This window comes from Eleutherodactylus coqui, chromosome 11 (assembly GCF_035609145.1).
Source record: "Eleutherodactylus coqui strain aEleCoq1 chromosome 11, aEleCoq1.hap1, whole genome shotgun sequence".
Lineage (NCBI taxonomy): Eukaryota > Metazoa > Chordata > Amphibia > Anura > Eleutherodactylidae > Eleutherodactylus > Eleutherodactylus coqui.
This window is the reverse complement of record NC_089847.1, coordinates 63,311,749-63,332,425: the sequence shown is the minus strand read 5'-3', so window position 1 is coordinate 63,332,425 and position 20,677 is coordinate 63,311,749. Positions and strand designations below refer to the sequence as shown.

General features: G+C 49.1%; 1 protein-coding gene across 1 annotated transcript; it reads left to right on the top strand.

Annotated features, from left to right (window-relative positions):
- The first annotated feature begins 5,014 nt into the window (after window positions 1–5,014).
- On the top strand, window positions 5,015–20,607 carry TMEM170A (transmembrane protein 170A). The gene is made up of 3 exons (XM_066582229.1): window positions 5,015–5,278; window positions 8,235–8,405; window positions 15,573–20,607. Exons 1-3 carry the CDS (start codon window positions 5,146–5,148, stop codon window positions 15,701–15,703), a joined length of 435 nt encoding a protein of 144 aa, XP_066438326.1. The 5' UTR covers window positions 5,015–5,145; the 3' UTR covers window positions 15,704–20,607.
- Window positions 20,608–20,677: the final 70 nt, after the last annotated feature.

The window sequence follows — 20,677 nt, the reverse complement described above, 5'->3', positions numbered from 1 at the left end:
GCTTTTTAGACCCCGCTCAGCAATGCATTCAGTCGCTCCGTATCCGTGTAACATTACTGGAACTGGGGAAAGAAATGACATCCGGTAACGGGCGACAGGAAAGATGGCGCCAGCGCTGGACAACATGGCACAGCATTTCAGGCCCCTTGTAAAGCTGGGAACCAGTGAGTCTGTGGCCCCACTGATGGGCCGGTTTCACACAGGCAAGAAAATTGCACGATTCGAGAGTGAGTAAAAAAGCTGAATTATGAAACTAATGATTTTCGATGGTTTCCTTCGTATTAGCGATGTTTTCACTTATGCAATGTTGCAAGAAAAAATCGTTGCATGTCCTATCGTTATGCGATGTGCGATTTTTTTTATCGCCCATGTTTTCATATGGAGCCTCCTTTTTATCGCATCACAACAGACAAATCTTGTGATTTTCGTGCAATGCCTTTTTCATTTTGGAAAGTCTTACTGATTTTCGCAATAAAAAAATCGTGCGGTTTTGTCGTAAGCGGTCGCGATGCGATGCAAGATTATTCTCAAGAAAAAGTATCATCAATGCCCAAAAATCGTGGGAACAAAGATGTGATTTTCCCGTGATTTTCTCACAGCATAATCACGATAATTTCACACTATTGATTTTCTCGCACAATATCGCCGTAGCCAGACCATTCACGGCCCAATATCGTCCTCGCCATCCATGTTAAGTCCCCGAGGATGCAAGGCGTTTTCATGTGAAACCAGCCTCGCATCACTCCAGGGATGCATCGATCCTCGAGGTTTATGGAGTTTCTCCAATTGTTTTCACTGGGAGACGGCACATGTGAGATGGCATCGTGTGCACCTGGCACATGGCGTGATGCTGCTGCTGCCAGCCCCTTTGAAAACAATTGGCAGTGCGATGCGAGAGCACACACAGGATAGGACATGCCGCGATTAGATTCCTGCATCGCAGTAGTATCCGGGGAAAAATCACTCATGTGTATGGCCCCGTTCACAAGACTGGGGTTCATATGTGTGCATCTCGCAACACACAAATCTTCCACAATTTTGTCGCTCGTGTGAAGGCGGCCCAAGGCTATGCTTACACGCGTGGATTAGCCATGGATTTTCCATGTGGATCCTCTGCACAGAAAATCCATGGCGTTAAAAGCCCATTTACACAGGAGTGAGGATCGCAGACAGCATGGAGGTGGGGCGTCTGGGGGAGAGTTAACTCACCCCCCTGTCCTCTATTCACTGTAAGCAGCGGCCGTTCAGTACTGAACAGCCGCATTTTACAGCGAACAATAGTCATACGGATTTTAAGCAGCTTAAAAGTGAGCGACTGGACGATTCTCGCTCCGTCATTCCGTTTCAGCAAGCTTTTTCACAGGACGATTAGCGTTTGAAACCCCGCGGGTGCGCAGGATCGCAGGGTGTTGAACGATCAGAACGATAATTGTCCCGTGTAGTTTCAAAGTGGGAACGAGATTTTGATGTGAAAATGATATCACATGCGGATTTTCTCCATTGAATTCTGCATGTGGATCTGCATGAAAGGCTGCATTTAAAAAACGTGGATTTAAGAGGTGGAATTCAGATGGAATTCTTCCATGGTGAATTCCGCCGTGTGAACACACTCTTATAGCACTAGATTTTTGGTGTGGGTTCAATCTCCTCAAACGCAGTGAATTCCGCCCCACAATCCGCATTACAAGCTGCACAAAATTGTGTGGTTTTTGCTGCGGATTTACAGCTACCGATCTGTCCCATGTGAACATAGCCTCGGGGTATTACACGGTGTGGATTCGCAGCCTCTTCTGCACAGTGGATTCTGATGTGTTTTCGCTGCGGATTGCACTTCAGATCTGCAGCGCAGCTCCATTTACTTTGCAGGTTTTCTCTACAGCTTGTAGATGGAATTTCTAGACTCCACAGTGCTTGTACTGTAAAAGCTGCAGATAATTCTACTGTAGAGAATCCACAGCATGTCTACTAGCTGTGTGATTATACTCCGGGTGACAATCACCCGAGAAAAAGAGCGATTATGGGCGACTGTTAACCCTTGTAAACACAGGGCATGACAGGGCAAGTGAACCAGAATCAGTCACTTGGTGCTCCAAGCTCACCTACCAACCAAGCGACTGTCAGTTCATTTACTCTGAATGAAGTGGGCAGCCGGAGGAGATCTATTGCGCACCATAGATGTTGCCAGCAAGGGGCATCTGGGGCACAAGCCAGAAAGTTTGGCCCAGTGTCCCAAATCTCCAAGTAACTGTCACTTTCAACTACTTCAGCATCTCCAGGATGCAGATACAGTACAAGACTCTGGTGGGGAGAACTATTAACTCCCAGCTCCTTCATAGGTATACACTTTAGGCATCAGCGATGCCACGATGGGACTCCTGCTCCGGCTGCCAAGATGACGTTATTGCATCATCTCAGCCCGCACAGGGATCCCATCCTGACATCTCATAGGCTGCAAGACTACAGAGATTAAGCAGCTCCGCTCATCACGCAAACAAGGCTAAGGGTGCATTCCCACGAACGTATATCGGCTTGGCGTGAAAACCGAGCCGATATACGTTCGTGGGAATGCAGCCCACGTGAGTAGTTTTTTTCTACAGAGGCACTAAGAGAGCAGCATAATTAATCAGGGCCACTGAGGGGTACTATTAATGAGTTGGGGTCATCATAACTTAATGGAGTCCAGGACTCCAAGGGGGCAGCATAACTCATGGCACTGAGAGGCATCATTATTGAGTGGGGACGCCAATAGTGAATGAGGAGCAACACTAATAATAATAATGATAATAAACTTTATTTGTATAGCGCCAACATATTCCGCAGCGCTTACATAGACAGGGGGGAATACAGAAAGACAAACAAATACAAACATTACAGAACCACGGTTACATATAGTAATCAGTTGATGGAAACAATGGGGGTGAGGGTCCTGCTCCAATGAGCTTACATACTACGAATAGTGGGGTGATACAGAAGGTAAAGGGGCTGGAGATGTGCACGGTATGGCGAGGTGGAAGAGTGAGCAATGTTATACACATAGACAATGGTCAGACTGCAGGAGCGGTTTATGATGGCTAGCAAGGATGGCAGTCAGTAGGTCAGGGAGCATGTTATCAGGCGGAGTACAGAGGGGTTTGTTTAGGGAATGCGGTATGCCTCCCTGAAGAGGTGCGTTTTTAGAGCACACCTGAAGTTCTGTGAGTCCTGGATTGCTCGGGTAGCCTTTGGTAGTGCATTCCAGAGGACCGGTGCTGCTCTGGAGAAGTCTTGGAGGCGGGAATGAGAAGTTCGAATGAAAGGGGCACTCAGTCTGGTTTCGTTAGCAGAGCGGAGAGCCCGGGCTGGTTGATGGATTGAGATGAGGGAGGTAATATAGGGTGGCGCTGCGCTGTGGAGGGCTTTGTGGATGAAGGTAGCGAGTTTGAATTGAATTCTGTATTTAACGGGCAGCCAGTGCAGTGACCGGCACAGGGCAGAGGCGTCCGAGTAGCGGCTGGACAGGAAGATGAGCCTGGCTGCCGCATGCAGGATGGATTGGAGAGGGTAGAGTCTGGTGCAGGGGAGGCCGATCAGCAACGAGTTGCAATAATCGAGCCGGGAGTGGATGAGGGCAACAGTGAATAAGGGGTGCTAAGGGGACATTACCTTCAAAGGGGCACTCATGGGGCATTATTATTTGTTAAGGGGGCACTAGGATGGCATAATCCTTGTTTGGGGAGCTGGAAAGGGGAATCCCTGAGACCAAACGACTCCGTCGCAGGATGCAACCGAACAAGGTCAAATAGATCCCATTGACTATAGGCTCCAATGCAGATGTAACACCAGGCATACTTTTGGCACTGATATGCATTGTTAAAAAAATAGTATATACCACACAGTATTCATCTTTTTTGTGTAAGCCCCGTGTAAGAGTGAATGCGCACAGGTGAATTTGAATCACGGAATCCAGAGCGGACGACCGCCTCCGAATTCCGCAGCAAATACCCCCCATAACATACAATGCAAAAATAATTCTACCTGCACACGTGCAGAAACCAATTGCGGTTTCGGCTTGCAGATTAAAAAATTTTTTTTTTAAATCGCAGCATGCTCCATTTTCCTGCAGATTGAAGTGAATGGAAGCCATCCGACCCGCGGACCGTCCACAATTTACATTAACGCAGGAAAAGCAGGAATTTAAAAAAAAAATCTGTACTGCACATGTCTGACGTCAAATCGTACAGACCATCTACAGTACAGAAAGAAGGAAATGAAAGCAGGTACGTGCAGACGCCACTGCTGCCAGGGCCGGATTCCGCATGCAAATACCTTCAACAGCAGACTATGGGAAAGCATTTTTTCCTGCACACGAGCGGAAATCAATTGTGATTTTCTGCTCGCGAAGGAAAAAAATTGCAGCATGCTCTACTTTTAGGCGGATTCTGTGCGGACGGCTTCCATTGTTGATGGCCCTTGCGCAGTCATCATTGTGGAAAGGTCGCGGAATCTGTGTCATCGCATAGCAACGGTGCGGCAAAATCTGTACTGCGCTGGCCAGCACATCCACAGTACAGAATAAGAAGAATCCAGACAGGTACGCGGGGTCAATGGTTGGGCACAGGGTTAGAATCTGACTTGTGTGCAGGCAGCCTAGTAATACTAAGTACTATCCAACGCAGATGGGAAAGCACCCTAAATTATCTATTATAGAGAGTCCCCAAAAGTTGCCCCACACTAAGGTCCCTGGAATACTGATAAATGGACATTTCCTTTCAGCATTTACTTGTGCGCTTTGTAGAAGTTCTACAACTAAAAAAACGTTTCTAGTGAGCGGTTTGCGGACTACGCATGCGCACAACCATGTGCCCCACATAAAAATGGCTTCTCAAGAGCTCCACGGCTGCACTGCACGTACCGAGGCACGTCACTAACCCAAATAATACGTCAGCACCACGATACACAGCCATAAGACGCCTCCCATTGGCTGAGCGGTTGATGGACATCATTTCTGTCTACACACAAGCTCCTTCCCCCTTTCTCTGATTGGCTGAGAGCTTCCAAGTTGTCTGAGCTGACAGTCCCGGGATGGAGGGATGACAGGCCCGGGCAAGTTGAGTTGGGAAACACGGAGAAGGTGCTGCGGCCTGTGAGACTGTGGATGGCGGCAGTATGGACAGCAGCAGCGGAGGAGGGCTGGGCAGCGACACCGGCCTACTGCAACAGATCCTGAGCCTCAGCTTAGTACCGCGGGTCGGAAATGCGACTGTGTGCCCCACGTCCACAGCCCTGTGCTCCTTCCCGGGTGAGCGGTCACATATCCTGCATGACTGCGGCCATCTAGCGCCCAGTGTACCGTAGTGCTGCGGCTATACAGGCTGCTGGAATGTAGTCGTCACGTGACTGACCGACTGTAGTAGGCAGATGATTGGTCCTGTATTGTGCAGGTCACGTGCTTCTATAGGCTGCTGCAGGGTCATGTGATGCTGGAGGCTTCCATACTGCAGTGCTGGTGGGCTGAAGTACTTCAGTAGTGACTAAGATCACCCCCTTAAAGGGACAACTTGCCCTCCTCTGCCATCACTTCTGGTCACAGCAACCGTTTAGATTTTCGTTAATCCATTCAGATTGGCGAATATTCATTCCGTGTAATACGGGTAGAAAAAAAGAACACATTCTGTTCTATCATACCGCGTACCACGCACGATAGAGCTTATTGTTCTGTAGGGGTGCGTAATAAACGCTGCATGGTCCCAATTACATGGAGTATGTGCATCGTTTAAGGAACCAGGAAGACTGCGCATGATGGCGTCTGTGAGACACGCTGTCAAGTGCAGTGCAAAATTGCCGCCATACACAGCGATAGGCAAAAAAGAGGGATCCGTTTTGGTTCCGTTTTTTGACCTGGAGGTCGGAGCGCCGCGGGCTGCGCTTTTCCTTCAGCTTTACAAACGGAATCGTGATGGAAAGCTGAAAGATTCCATGAGTCTCTCTGAAGTGGTTTATTCCCGTGTAGCTGCTCCCACGATGGGACAGTAAGGCAGAGACAGCCTGCTAGTGTGAACATAGCCCGATCCCCACAGTGTGCGGCGTCAGGCTGCGCTCATCATCAGCAGCGGCTAATCAAAGAGCAGTACATTGGCTTGATAGCAAACAGCAGCGGCCATCCTGGATGCAGGACTGGTGGATTAGATGGGCGGTAGAGTAGAACACATGCCGTAGTAATACCGCTATCTCCTGCTCCAGATACTGCAGGGTCGCTATACAGAGGTTTTCCACTGACTTCAATGAGAGCCGTGGCTGTAGTTATAAGCGCTGGACACTACACAGAGGTTGGTGTGGAGGCTTCTGCTCCGACCCCTGTTATTGCGGCGCTGACAGCATGTGCCCGCACAGCTGATCGGTCGGGGGCCCGAGCGACGGACCCTGGCTGATCAATTATTGACAGGTCATCAGTAGTATTTCCCTGGAAAACCCCTTTAAGGCTCTGGTCAGTTGAACCCTAGAGACTTATGTGCCACTCCCATCTGACAGTACGCAGACACAAGTCCGTGTGCCATCTGATATACATGGTCGCACTGGCACGTCCTATATCTCTTCCATGAAATGAGCAGAAATGGGACCATCCATGTATAGTCTGATAGGATATACCAGGGAATTACAAGGACAGCACATGGCCCCAAAATAAACTAATGAGCCCCTGGCCTAAAGGGGTACTCACGGCTCAGCTTTCATGGCTGAATTGGCAATACCCGTCTGTACAGGTGGCCAGGAGGATGGGAACAGCCAAGCTGGATGTGTTATTTACACAACTTTCATCCACCTCTATGGGAAGTGCCCATTCAGCCGTTCCCATAACTTCTGGGCGCTGTAAACAGCAATCGAGGGGCGGTTCTTGAGATGGCACCCATATCTATCAGGCCTCTACGGCATGTCCTGTGAATATACCGTAAAGACAGCTGGGAATACCCCTGTAAAGTGGATGTCCAGTAACCAGATAACATCCCTTCCATAGTTCCCACTGTAGTAATATAGACTGAGCAGTCCTTCCCCGCCATCAGCCCGCTGTGGTCCCAGTGTCTATTGTGACAGCTGATGTCACTGGAAGTCATGTGACTGCTGCAGCCCCGCTGTGGTCCCAGTGTCCATTGTGACAGCTGACGTCACTGGAAGTCATGTGACTGCTGCAGCCCCGCTGTGGTCCCAGTGTCTATTGTGACAGCTAACGTCACTGGAAGTCATGTGACTGCTGCAGCCCCACTGTGGTCCCAGTGTCCATTGTGACAGCTGACGTCACTGGAAGTCATGTGACTGCTGCAGCCCCACTGTGGTCCCAGTGTCCATTGTGACAGCTGACGTCACTGGAAGTCATGTGACTGCTGCAGCCCCACTGTGGTCCCAGTGTCCATTGTGACAGCTGACGTCACTGGAAGTCATGTGACTGCTGCAGCCCCGCTGTGGTCCCAGTGTCTATTGTGATAGCTGACGTCACTGGAAGTCATGTGACTGCTGCAGCCCCACTGTGGTCCCAGTGTCAATTATGGATTATCTGGATGAGATTGTCAAATCTCACCCACTTTTCTGCTGCTGTATTCAGCTGCGGTAAGACCATATGTCCGCGGCACGCATGGATTCCACATGGAGAATCCCACCTGCGACCCTGCGTAGCTGTCTGTCTTTTTTTTTTTTCTGTACTGCGGAAGTGCCGTCCGCTGCACATGCGCAGTACAGCTTTGTTTTTTTTTAAAATCCTGCTTTCTCGCGAAATTAGCGGCCCATCTTCAATGTTAATTGTGAACGGGGCGCGTAATCGCAGTGAAATGGAGCATGCTACGATTTTTCATCCGCTTGCGTACATGAAAACTCATTTTTTCATAGCATGCTATGGAGGATTATTGCTGCGGAATCCAGAGCGGAACAGCCGGCGCCAGATTCCACAGCAAAAATCCACCCGTGGACATTGGGCCTAAGTGTGACCCGCAGACCTAATACCAACTCTGTGATGAAAGGGTTCTACGGAAGCGGATTCTTCGGGTGACTGTCATCCAGCGGTTCTTCAGGGCTCTATTAGTTATGTCTGCTCCACCTGATGGTTCCCAATCCGCTAGCAGCACTTCAGGACCTGCGGAGGATGATGGCAGCCGGATTTCTTGGTGCTTTATGGGGACTGCGCTCTTTACAGTCTTCCCCTGACAGCTATACGGTTGGTCCTATATATATATATATATATATACTTTCTCACACTGTTTTCTTATTTGCAGAGATGTGGTATGGCGTATTCCTGTGGGCACTGGTCTCCTCACTTTTCTTTCACATACCTGCGGGACTGCTTGCACTATTTACGCTTCGTCATCACAAATATGGAAGGTTTATGTCAGTGGGAATCCTGCTGATGGGGATTCTGGAGCCGTTATCTGCAGGGATATTAACAAGTAAGGGCATTGAACATGGATAATGCAATGAATTAATTGTTGAACCCATATCCTAATGCTGCGCCTTGTTTTTCACGTTGCACATTTAGGTTCGGGCTACATGGCAGCTTTGGCCACAACACTCCTCGCATGGATAAAGATGGCCGTGTCGCCTTGCCTGCGTTGCAAGTAGTGTGTCTGGTTGCGTTACGACTCGCATATTGCTGTAACCTGACATTTGCAACGCAGTCACATTTACTTGCAGCGCAGGCAAGGCAACCCTGTAAACCTTGGTTGTAATCGGAGTTGCCGTTTAGCCCCAGCCTGAAGCCAGTGTCCCACTGCTAAATTGCCATATATTGATTATACGTGATAGGGTGCTTTCACATCTGCGTCTGTCCTTTTATAAAAAGCAAACTGGACCCATAGAGAGCAATACATTCCTTCTGTTCTCAGCTTGGGTTCAGTTTGACTCCGCCCCATTGCCTATTTGTTTCCCTGAACAGAAAAAAAGCACAGCTTGCAGCGTTATTGTTCCCATCCCAAAAACCAGAAAGCACCTTTCCATATTGTCTTTTGCATTAAAGTCAGTGACAGTGGGAAGCAAACTGAAGCACTGGTGACTGTCTTCAGTGTTTAATGGATCCTGTTTATCAGTACACTGTAAAGCTAAACAATAGGTGACTTCAGAGGGGCGAGGGAGAAGACCAGGGAAGAGGATGGAGGGGGAGAAGGCCAGGAAAGAGGATGGGGGAGGGAGAAGGCCAGGAAAGAGGATGGGGGAGGGAGAAGGCCAGGAAAGAGGATGGGGAGGGAGAAGGCCAGGAAAGAGGATGGGGGAGGGAGAAGGCCAGGAAAGAGGATGGGGGAGGGAGAAGGCCAGGAAAGAGGATGGGGGAGGGAGAAGGCCAGGAAAGAGGATGGGGGAGGGAGAAGGCCAGGAAAGAGGATGGGGGAGGGAGAAGGCCAGGAAAGAGGATGGGGGAGGGAGAAGGCCAGGAAAGAGGATGGGGGAGGGAGAAGGCCAGGAAAGAGGATGGGGGAGGGAGAAGGCCAGGAAAGAGGATGGGGGAGGGAGAAGGCCAGGGAAGAGGATGGGGGAGGGAGAAGGCCAGGGAAGAGGATGGGGGGAGGGAGAAGGCCAGGCGAGAGGATGGGGGGAGGGAGAAGGCCAGGCGAGAGGATGGGGGGGAGGGAGAAGCCCAGGCGAGAGGATGGGGGGGAGGGAGAAGCCCAGGCGAGAGGATGGGGGGGAGGGAGAAGCCCAGGCGAGAGGATGGGGGGGAGGGAGAAGCCCAGGCGAGAGGATGGGGGGGAGGGAGAAGCCCAGGCGAGAGGATGGGGGGGAGGGAGAAGCCCAGGCGAGAGGATGGGGGGGAGGGAGAAGCCCAGGCGAGAGGATGGGGGGGAGGGAGAAGCCCAGGCGAGAGGATGGGGGGGAGGGAGAAGCCCAGGCGAGAGGATGGGGGGGAGGGAGAAGCCCAGGCGAGAGGATGGGGGGGAGGGAGAAGCCCAGGCGAGAGGATGGGGGGGAGGGAGAAGCCCAGGCGAGAGGATGGGGGGGAGGGAGAAGCCCAGGCGAGAGGATGGGGGGGAGGGAGAAGCCCAGGCGAGAGGATGGGGGGGAGGGAGAAGCCCAGGCGAGAGGATGGGGGGGAGGGAGAAGCCCAGGCGAGAGGATGGGGGGGAGGGAGAAGCCCAGGCGAGAGGATGGGGGGGAGGGAGAAGCCCAGGCGAGAGGATGGGGGGGAGGGAGAAGCCCAGGCGAGAGGATGGGGGGGAGGGAGAAGCCCAGGCGAGAGGATGGGGGGGAGGGAGAAGCCCAGGCGAGAGGATGGGGGGGAGGGAGAAGCCCAGGCGAGAGGATGGGGGGGAGGGAGAAGCCCAGGCGAGAGGATGGGGGGGAGGGAGAAGCCCAGGCGAGAGGATGGGGGGGAGGGAGAAGCCCAGGCGAGAGGATGGGGGGGAGGGAGAAGCCCAGGCGAGAGGATGGGGGGGAGGGAGAAGCCCAGGCGAGAGGATGGGGGGGAGGGAGAAGCCCAGGCGAGAGGATGGGGGGGAGGGAGAAGCCCAGGCGAGAGGATGGGGGGGAGGGAGAAGCCCAGGCGAGAGGATGGGGGGGAGGGAGAAGCCCAGGCGAGAGGATGGGGGGGAGGGAGAAGCCCAGGCGAGAGGATGGGGGGGAGGGAGAAGCCCAGGCGAGAGGATGGGGGGGAGGGAGAAGCCCAGGCGAGAGGATGGGGGGGAGGGAGAAGCCCAGGCGAGAGGATGGGGGGGAGGGAGAAGCCCAGGCGAGAGGATGGGGGGGAGGGAGAAGCCCAGGCGAGAGGATGGGGGGGAGGGAGAAGCCCAGGCGAGAGGATGGGGGGGGGGAGAAGCCCAGGCGAGAGGATGGGGGGAGGGAGAAGCCCAGGCGAGAGGATGGGGGGAGGGAGAAGCCCAGGCGAGAGGATGGGGGGAGGGAGAAGCCCAGGCGAGAGGATGGGGGGAGGGAGAAGCCCAGGCGAGAGGATGGGGGGAGGGAGAAGCCCAGGCGAGAGGATGGGGGGAGGGAGAAGCCCAGGCGAGAGGATGGGGGGAGGGAGAAGCCCAGGCGAGAGGATGGGGGGAGGGAGAAGCCCAGGCGAGAGGATGGGGGGAGGGAGAAGCCCAGGCGAGAGGATGGGGGGAGGGAGAAGCCCAGGTACCACCCACCAGCCAGGAGTGTGTTTATTGTGTGCATTGTGCTGGCTTGGAGGAAGAGCTCTGGTTGACCTGCATATCCAATAATTACCTCAACTAGAGGCCCTTTAACACAGGACGAGTGTCTGGCAAATGATGCCCAACACTCGCCCTCATGTGTCTTCGCTCCCATGCTGTTACACGGGAACAAGTATCGCTGACAGGGTGGCCTGTGGGGAGGCGGAACGACTGGAGGACATTTCTCTCCCCCACCCCTCTCCATTTCAGTACTGAACGGCTGCGGTTTACACCGAACGGTGGTCGTTTGGATTTTAAGCTGCTGAAAACTGAATGACTGGAAGATTCTCTTCCAATCATTCAGTTTCTGAAGGTTTTTACACGGGACGATTATCGTTCAAAACCCTGGGGCAGCCTGAACAGTCAGAGCGATAACCGCCCCGTGTAAAAGGGCCTTAACCCAAAAAAGGTATTTGCATGCATCAGTTCTGCCTCAGTTTGTGATCAGTCCACATTCAGTTAAACATTGATCGGTTTTAAAAGGACTGCAAACGCCGGTGTGAAACCACCGTAAGGCCGCTCTCACACGTGTGCTTTTTACTGCGATCACCATGGCATTTTGAATACCGAGCTAATCGCGGTACAACACTTTCATTGTTTTCAATGGGGCCTCGCAGACCTGCGTTCTAATGATTTTCGAGCGCGCTCTGCTTTATTTTGGCATGTTTTCCCACTTTTTAACGCACGTCTTGACCCATCAGATTGATGGGGTGCGTTAAACGCTGTAAAACCTGCGTTCAAAAACACCGGTAAAACTAGTTTTGTCAACACCATGTGTGAGAGTAGCCTTACACTGGCTTATGATGGCAGGATCAGAAAGCTGCATCTTTGATGCCTTACTGGCGAAGGAGAGCTCTTCCGTCTAGAAGGAGATGAGCTGCTATACTTTGTCTGCAGTGGGCTAGAGATCTCTGTGACCGATGAGAGAGGAATGGTGAGCTGCTGTGGTCGCCAAGATGTATAGCGTGTCGATGGATCTTGGAAGAGGTGTCTGTATCAATTATTTGGTTGCCTTTCAGTCATCGGATTTCTAAACCTAATAACCCTAATTTTGATTCTTTCTGGATACATTATATTTATTACGTGGGTTGTCTGTCTTTCTATCCACTCTACAGTTTGTTTGCTTTTTTTTGTCTTTGTTTTAGTGTGCCTGTGCAAAAAACAGCAGACTGTGCGACAGATTTACTATTGGAAAATATACAAGTTTCTGATACAAATTGTGCTAACAAAATGTGTGTGGCCTAAATGGGTCATTCCATGTCAACTGGACCAGGGGTCCCCACTCAACCATCTCTAATTTTGCTGAAAATTTACATGGATGGACATATATGTTTGAAACGAGGTTCTGTAAAGTTTTAGCTCCAGATAACATATACCTGGAGCACCACAACCCTAAGTGTGGAGGTCCCACCAACCACATCATACTGGCAGTCACGTCAGCCCTGGAGACCTTCAGAAGGCCCAAGGCTTTCATGGAAACTAAATGGCACCTCGTGATCTTATTGTAGAGAGGCCGTTTGGGACCCTTGAACACCAATTCAGGAATTTAAATGCCAGTGTCGGAATTGACAGTGACATTAAAAAGGCTAACAGCAGCGCTCGGTGTTCAAGCTGTTCGCTGCTGTTGTTGCGGGTGGGCGTCAGATGTCAGACAGACGACACCCGCCATGTATGGTGTGAAGTTGGTCCCCAGTGCCTCTGCATACAAACCCTGCATCCAGGATGTAATTGTAAACCCTGGGTTGTGAAGGGGTTAAAGGGAACCTCATACTAGCTTTTTCTTTTTTTTGTTATTAAACCAAGGGCAAGGTGCAGTAGGACTTTCAAGCCATATTCCAACCATATTCTCGTTATCAAGAATCCAGAAGAATACCTGTAAGGAGAGCCTGCACTCTAGGCAAATATATCTGCAGTCGACAAAGTGGTGCAGAGTCAGTTAGAGCTGTGATCACACCACTTCCTCTGTGATTGACAGTCCAGTTGTGTCTGACATCGGAGCTAGCTGCTGAAACCCCATGCATGTGCTGTTGTGCCCCCTTCAGTAGTGCCATCTGATGAGAGCCACTTCATTGGCTCTCTGTGCATGCCTAGTAGGTGTCACTCCACAGGAACGAGTATGATTCCATGATTACATCACCCTGCCCGGCTTTAAAGGGGACCCTTAGTGACGTTTTTTAAAATTTATTTTATTTTTTCCTTGAAAAAGTCCAGCTGACAGTTTGGTAGAGAACCTGTCACCGGCTATGAGCACCATAGTCTAGAGTTATGGTGCTCATAGGGCAGGAGCCCATGGGGTATTTTGTATATTAACCCGCCTCCTGGTGCCTGCGCTGTCAGCACGTGGATCGTGATGCGGACTCCAAGCCCCAGGCTGTGTGCGCACACTGACATTGATCTCTGCGCATGCACAGCCTGCAGTTTTGAATCAGCTGCATGGATAACATTCCACATTTCAAGTCTGACAGCGCAGGCATCGGGAGACTGGTAAATAGGAAAAAAATACCTCCCTGGGAACCTGCACTTCAAGCACTGGAATTTAGATTATGGTATAAAGTTTTGGGCACCGATGCTCAAGAAGGACATATCAGAGCTTGAGTGGGTTCAAGGGCGGGCAACTAAACTAATAAATCGAATTGGAAGACTACAATACCCAGAGAGGTTATCAGAACTGGGATTATTTAGTTTAGAAAAAAGATGGCTGAGGGGTAACCTAATGACTATGTATACATTTATCAGGTGACAATACAGAGATCTCTCCCATGATCTGTTTATACCCAGGACTGTGGCAGTAACAAGAGGGCATCCTCTATGTCTACAGGAAAGAAGGCTTCTACACTGACATAGAAGGGGGTTCTTTACTGTAAGAGCAGTGAGACTATGGAACTCTATGCCTGAGGATATGGTGATGGCGCATTTGGTGAAAGAGTTCAAGAGGGGCCTGGGGGCCTGGATGCCTTTCTTGAATATAACAATATTATACGTTATAATTTATTAAAACCTTCAGAAGGGTTGGTGATCCAGGGGGTTTTCTGATTGCCAGATTGGAGTCAGGAAAGAATATTTTCCCTTATGGGGGTTGTCCCGCGCCGAAACGGGTTTTTTTTTTTTTTTTCAACCCCCCCCCCCGTCCCCGTCCCCCCCCCCCCCCGTCCCCCCGTTCGGCGCGAGACAACCCCGATGCAGGGGTTAAAAAAGAACACCGGACAGCGCTTACCTTAATCCCCGCGCTCCGGTGACTTCTTACTTACCCGGTGAAGATGGCCGCCGGGATCTTCTACCTCCGTGGACCGCAGCTCTTCTGTGCGGTCCATTGCCGATTCCAGCCTCCTGATTGGCTGGAATCGGCACGTGACGGGGCGGAGCTACACGGAGCCCCATTGAGAAGAGCAGAAGACCCGGACTGCGCAAGCGCGTCTAATTTGGCCATTAGACGGCGAAAATTAGACGGCAACCATGGAGACGAGGACGCCAGCAACGGAGCAGGTAAGTGAAAAACTTTTTATAACTTCTGTATGGCTCATAATTAATGCACAATGTACATTACAAAGTGCATTAATATGGCCATACAGAAGTGTATAGACCCACTTGCTGCCGCGGGACAACCCCTTTAAGGGTAAATGCACAGGTTTTTTTTTGCCTTCCTCTGGATGACCATTGGAGGGGTAAAAGACTGAAATGAATGGACATATGTCTTTTTTTTGGTTTACATACTATGTTAGGGCTTATTCAGACGACCGTATATCGGCCGGGTATTCACGCTGGCTGATATACGACGTCCCTCTCTGCAGGGGGAAGAGGCTGAAAGAGATGGGAGCAGTGCTCTGAGCTCCAGCCCCTCTCTAGCAACTCTCCACCCCTCTGCACTATTTACAATGAGGAGAGGCGGGACGGGGGCGGAGCTAATTTCCAGAACGTAGCCCCGCCCCATCTTGCCTCTTCTCATTGCAAATAGTGCAAAGGGGCGCAGACGGGGTGGAGAGGAGGCAGAGAGGGGGCGGGAGCTCAGTGCACTGCTCCCGTCTCTTCCAGCTTCCTCCCCCTGCAGAGAGGGACGGCGTATATTGGCCAGTGTAACCTTCTATGCATGCTTATTTAGAAATGGATCTGTTAAATGGGCATCAGAAACGGAAGTAAACAGGAGCATTTCCTTTCGGTTCCGTCACCCGTTGAGTATAATGTAAATAAAAAAGTAGGTCAGTTTGTTTTTTAAAAACAGATATAATTTCATACCGCTGTGCGTTTGTTTCTGTGAAAAAACGTAAATCAAAGAGAACGTAATTGAACTGAGCATAACTGAAGATAATAAAATCTCACTGAAGTCAATAGAACTTAAAATGACACTTTTTTCCTCGCCGTTTTGCAGCTCCTCTGACGGAAATGCAAAGGGGAAATCAAAACCCGTGCTGTGAACCTCCGTATACCTTTATTATCTCTCTGCTTGTCTCATAGGTGCCGCTATCGCTGGGGTTTATAAAGCCGCTGCCAAGGAAATGATTCCATTTGAAGCTCTTGTTCTTGGTGTGGGACAGACTTTTTGTGTGCTTATTGTTTCCTTTTTAAGGATTTTAGCGACTTTGTAACCGAATCCACGTTGACCTTATGGACCTCAGAGGATGCACATCTTGGGTTGAAGGATGAATGCTCCACATCCAGAGCCTTGCAGCCATGTCTATATTACAATGGAATTGAAGATTGTCACATTGCCTTTACACACAAATACTTCTAGAAATCCAGTCTTAGCCGTGTAACTGGATGATCCAATGCCAGCAAGCTCAACAAAGAGTTCCATTAGTTTCAGATTAGATAGTGACCAGGTGGTGGTTCCAGCCATTCATACAATACATTGTGGAGTCATGACTCTAGGGGAGAATACCCATAGGCATGGGGACACTGTAGAGGGGCCGGGCATGCAGCAGTGAGTTGTGAGCCCTAGAGGCTTCTGTCCAGTGACTACTGCTGTGAAAGCACAGTCATTGTGCATTGAACCACTAACTGACTGCACCATGACCCAAGTTTCACAGCAGTTACAATCATCCATAGATGGGTTCTTCCGCTGCATAGTAGGTAGATGGCTGTTACTGGGACAGCAACTCGCCATGTAGGGTTTATACACTACTTAAATATCTGTGCCTCCCTTTTTAATCTCTGGGGAGCTTTTCTTATGTTGTACATTAACCCTTTCTAACACAAATTCTGTTAATTTCCTTTCCTCAGAGCATAGTCATTTTGAAGCTATGTTAATCAGATTTTTTTTACTTTAGGGCTCATTCACACGAGCATATGAGAACAATGCTGCGAGTCTTGCAACGTTGTACTCATCGCAGGCCCTGCCGGCAGAGATTGCATACGGCTGCGATTGGCACTGCGCAGACTCGGGAGCTGACATCACAGACATTTGCAGTGTTAGTTGTTTATTTTGCAACACCCCCCCACCCCCCCCCCCGCTCTGTGCAGAGCACGGCTGCGTATTAAACGCTGTCCATTCGCACGAATGGTGAAGGAGCAGTGCTTGAACATGCAGCCCGTCTAGGAGAGCAACAGAGCATGCTGCGATTTATTTATGATGTCCCAACGCAGGTGTGAATGTAAGTCCATAGACCTTCATTGCCTGTTGCGCACGGGAAATGCGCGTCTTAATGCTGCACAGCATGCACACATTCTTATTTTACTGGGTTTGCAAAGACACAGGAAGTGCATTTTGTATTGAATCTCTTTCCAAGTGTTTATTGCTGTCCTATGACCTCTAAAGCTATCCATTAAAATTCATTATAGTTTCTAAATATGTTGTTAAAAAAAAACGAAAAACTCCCAGGTTGATTCTGGACAGACAAGTAACGTTATTTTCTGTATTGACTGGTGTGTGTGAAAGGGACACTGACTGTAAAGTGCTGGTTTATACAACATTGGAAGCTATAGCTGCCCATACACATTAGACGAATTTTGATGAACATGGACAATTTTAACCAAAACAATCATTTATTAGGCAAAATTTAACAACAAACTATTGTTTTAGCCAACACAATGTCATCGTCTGGGAAGAAGTCTTTGAAAGAACATTCCTCATTTGTGCTATGGCTGTATCTGTGAACGGATCCTTCAGCAAACAGTCAGCCTACTGCCGTCTGGCATGTATGGCTACCTTAAAGGCCGTGAACACCTTTGCTGGCTTTTGTTTTTCTTTAAGACCATGTCATTTAAAAAAAAAATAATAATTTCTAATTGGATGTTAAGTTTTAACTAGAGATGAGCGAACCTACTCGGCCACGCCCCTTTTTCGCCCGAGCGTCGCGATTTTCGAGTACTTCCGTACTCGGGCGAAAAGATTCGGGGGGCGCCGTGGGTGAGTGGGGGGTTGCCGCGGGGAGTGGGGGGGAGAGGGGGAGAGAGAGAGGGCTCCCCCCTGTTCCCCGCTGTTACCCCCTGCTCCACCACACCTCCCCCCGCCCTCCGTCGCCCCCCGAATCTTTTCACCCGAGTACGGAAGTACTCGAAAATCGCGGTGCTCGATCGAGTAATTACTCGAAACGAGTATATTCGCTCATCTCTAGTTTTAACAGTTTATTTCCATGTATCCCGATACAGTGCAGGCTGATTGATCCGCTCCCAATCCATTCCTCAATCTGCGATGCTACACAGGAACGATTACCACTGGGCCGACCTCTCAGGCATCTGTTGCCCAACAGATCGTCCCGTGTGAAAACAGCCGTAGGCTCTTTTTAGGCGAACCGATTCTTGTTTGAATGAGCGAGTGGCGTCATTGCTAACGCGTTTGCTCTCCTGCAGCCTGTTTAGACAAACCATTGCATAGTTGGCTCATTCAAACAAGAATTGTTCAGTTCTTCAGATTTGCTGTATCTGTTAAATGCAGTTGGGATTGATTTGTGGTATACACCAGGTGGGGGAAGGAGATGTTATGGGACACGATCTAATTTTATTTTAACTATCTAATGATAATTTTATGATACTGACCAAAGTGCGAGGGAGTGGGAGCAATGAGGCTGCTAACTAGTGATCACAAGCACTGTGTTGGCTCCGTACTGTGAACAAGGGAGTTGGGGCTTTTTAGAGTGATAACTCATTTTCTTTTATTGCTGTAGACTCTAATTTATACCCCTCAGCCCTTATCCATTTGGGTAGCGGCATGAGCAGTACAAGAAAATCTCCCCTCGTTCAAGATACGGAGCCGTCTCTCAGTGTTTAAGAACTGGTTGTGATTACAAAGCGGTTTGCCCAGGCAGTCTGCTTACTGCATCTTATCCTTGCTGTCTTATCTTCTCCAGTCCCCTGGGTAACCTCACCTCCAATCGGCTGGATCCTCTTTTTCCTGTTATGTAGCATCCATTCTCGGCATTTTCCTTCCGGCAGGTCCGTGTAGGTTATGTCACTAGTGACGTAACATTCATTGCCTAGGAAGGAATGCCGATCTATTGCTGAGACTGCGCATGTGTACTGCCTCGCTGCAAGTGTTTATATACTATTGCAGCGGGACAGCGCGCATGCGCAGTCTGGGCAATAGCTTGGCACTCCCTGCTAGGCTGTGAACACTACATCACTAGTGACGTAGCGTATATTACCCTGCAGGAAGGAGACTGACGAGCATAGACGCTTCGTCACCGAAGAAGAATCGGCCGTCTGGAGGTGAAGTGACTCGGGGGACTGCAGGAGCAAGGAGAAGATTGTTGGGTGGAAGATGCGGTAAGAAGACTGACTGGGGAGGAATAGAGAAGTAGGATTTTTGTTTTCTAATGACAGAACTCCTTTAACCTTCACTGCTGCAAATTAGGGTAATTGTCATAAGAATCATGATTAGTTAGCCCCCCCACCCGCAGCATTTTTTTTCTGCCTGACTGATGAATTTTCCAAGAACTCAGACCTCCAGCTTGCAGTGTAATGGGATACACCAAGCATAGAAAATAAACTGATGAAAATATTTAATATCCAATTACAAATGATTATGTTCAACTACATTAATCTAAAGGGGGAAAAGGCTAGCAAAGGTAAGCATAGCCTTGAATCTGTGTAATTTACAGAAATGTGTTGGGTTAAAGCTTCCTATATCTTAGCAGAACATGACTGGCTCGGTATAGTGTTTACATTTAGCCTACAAGTATATATACGGTGTATATATATGTTCATGAATGTTATAAGTTGATCCTGTTTTATAAACTTGCACTTTACGAAGAGTTGGCCTTTTCTGAAAATGCATTTTTTTCACACTTTGGTTATTCTCTCTGTAAATGCATGTAACTATATGAACTTTTCTATAATTTATAAATTGTAATATTTGACTTATTAAATATGCAATTCCTAATGTGAAAAAATGAACTCTAACCATAGCTGCACTGTTTATAGTCCTAATCCATATGCATTTGTGCCCTGAAAGAGATGTATATTCTGTCCGTGCTTCAATCTAATCTGGGAGGAGGTGAGACTATTCCACCTACACCTCATGTGTTTACAGTTTGTGGCTATTGATACAGACCCAACCATGTTCTGCTCGGGAGTCATTTGCTGCATGAGCAGATTCTTCTGAAAGTCCTCCTGTTCACTAAACAGGCAGGGCAAAACCTATCTGATGTGAGAACATGCTGAAGATTGTAAAATCTACAATTTGCTGTGTTCTGGTGGATCTGGTCACAATCTGCTGCAGATTATACCTAATCGTGTGCAATGGGTACAGTCTGCAACAATCTGCATGTACCTCTTGTGGGTTTTATGCCATCTGAGTTGTTGGACTACCCAAGTTACGGGGCACATACTTCATTATTCCGTTCAGCTGTATCACCTCTGACTGAGCCGGCCCGCACACAACAGAGTCGGATTCGGCATGCGGGTTCCGGCTCTGACCACGGACAGCGATCTTGCCAACCTGTATTTTCTCTTCTTCCGCGTCATCGCCTAGTGACTGCACAGGAAAAATAAACATTTTCAAATGTTTTTTTTTATCTGAGACCTGTCTGCAAAGTCAATTGCAGAGGGACCGCGGGTTGGACGGCTTCCATTGGTTTCAATGGAAGCCGTCCATGCGGAACGTACTGAGAATTTTTTCCTTCACAAGCGGAAATCGCAATTGATTTCTGCTCATGTGCAGGAAGAATTGATTTCCTATAGCATGCTATGGACGATATTTGCTGCAGATCTGCAGCAAAAAGCCACCAGTGTGCAGACGGCCTGACTCTCTTTAAGGCAGGTGCTAAGGACTGTTCTAGTTCTGATGTCTACCATTTGGATAGTTGAAGGTCACATATAAAGAACATAGTTTTCATTTCATTGGTAAAACTGTGTAAATGACTCCTGCAAATGTACAGAATGGCTCCAGCATCTATATTGTCACTTCACACACCTTTTATGTCATACTTTGACCAATTGTCCCTGTAAATTAGATGGATTGTTTCAAAAGGTAAAAAAGTTTTATTTTTCTACTAATATTTCTAATATTGGTGTTTACTGTGTTTATATAATTATTAAAATGTTTGAGTAATAAGTGTGTGTGTGCTCTTTTTCTTATTACTAAACTGGTTGTTATTTAACATGACCATTTAACATCTGCCTGG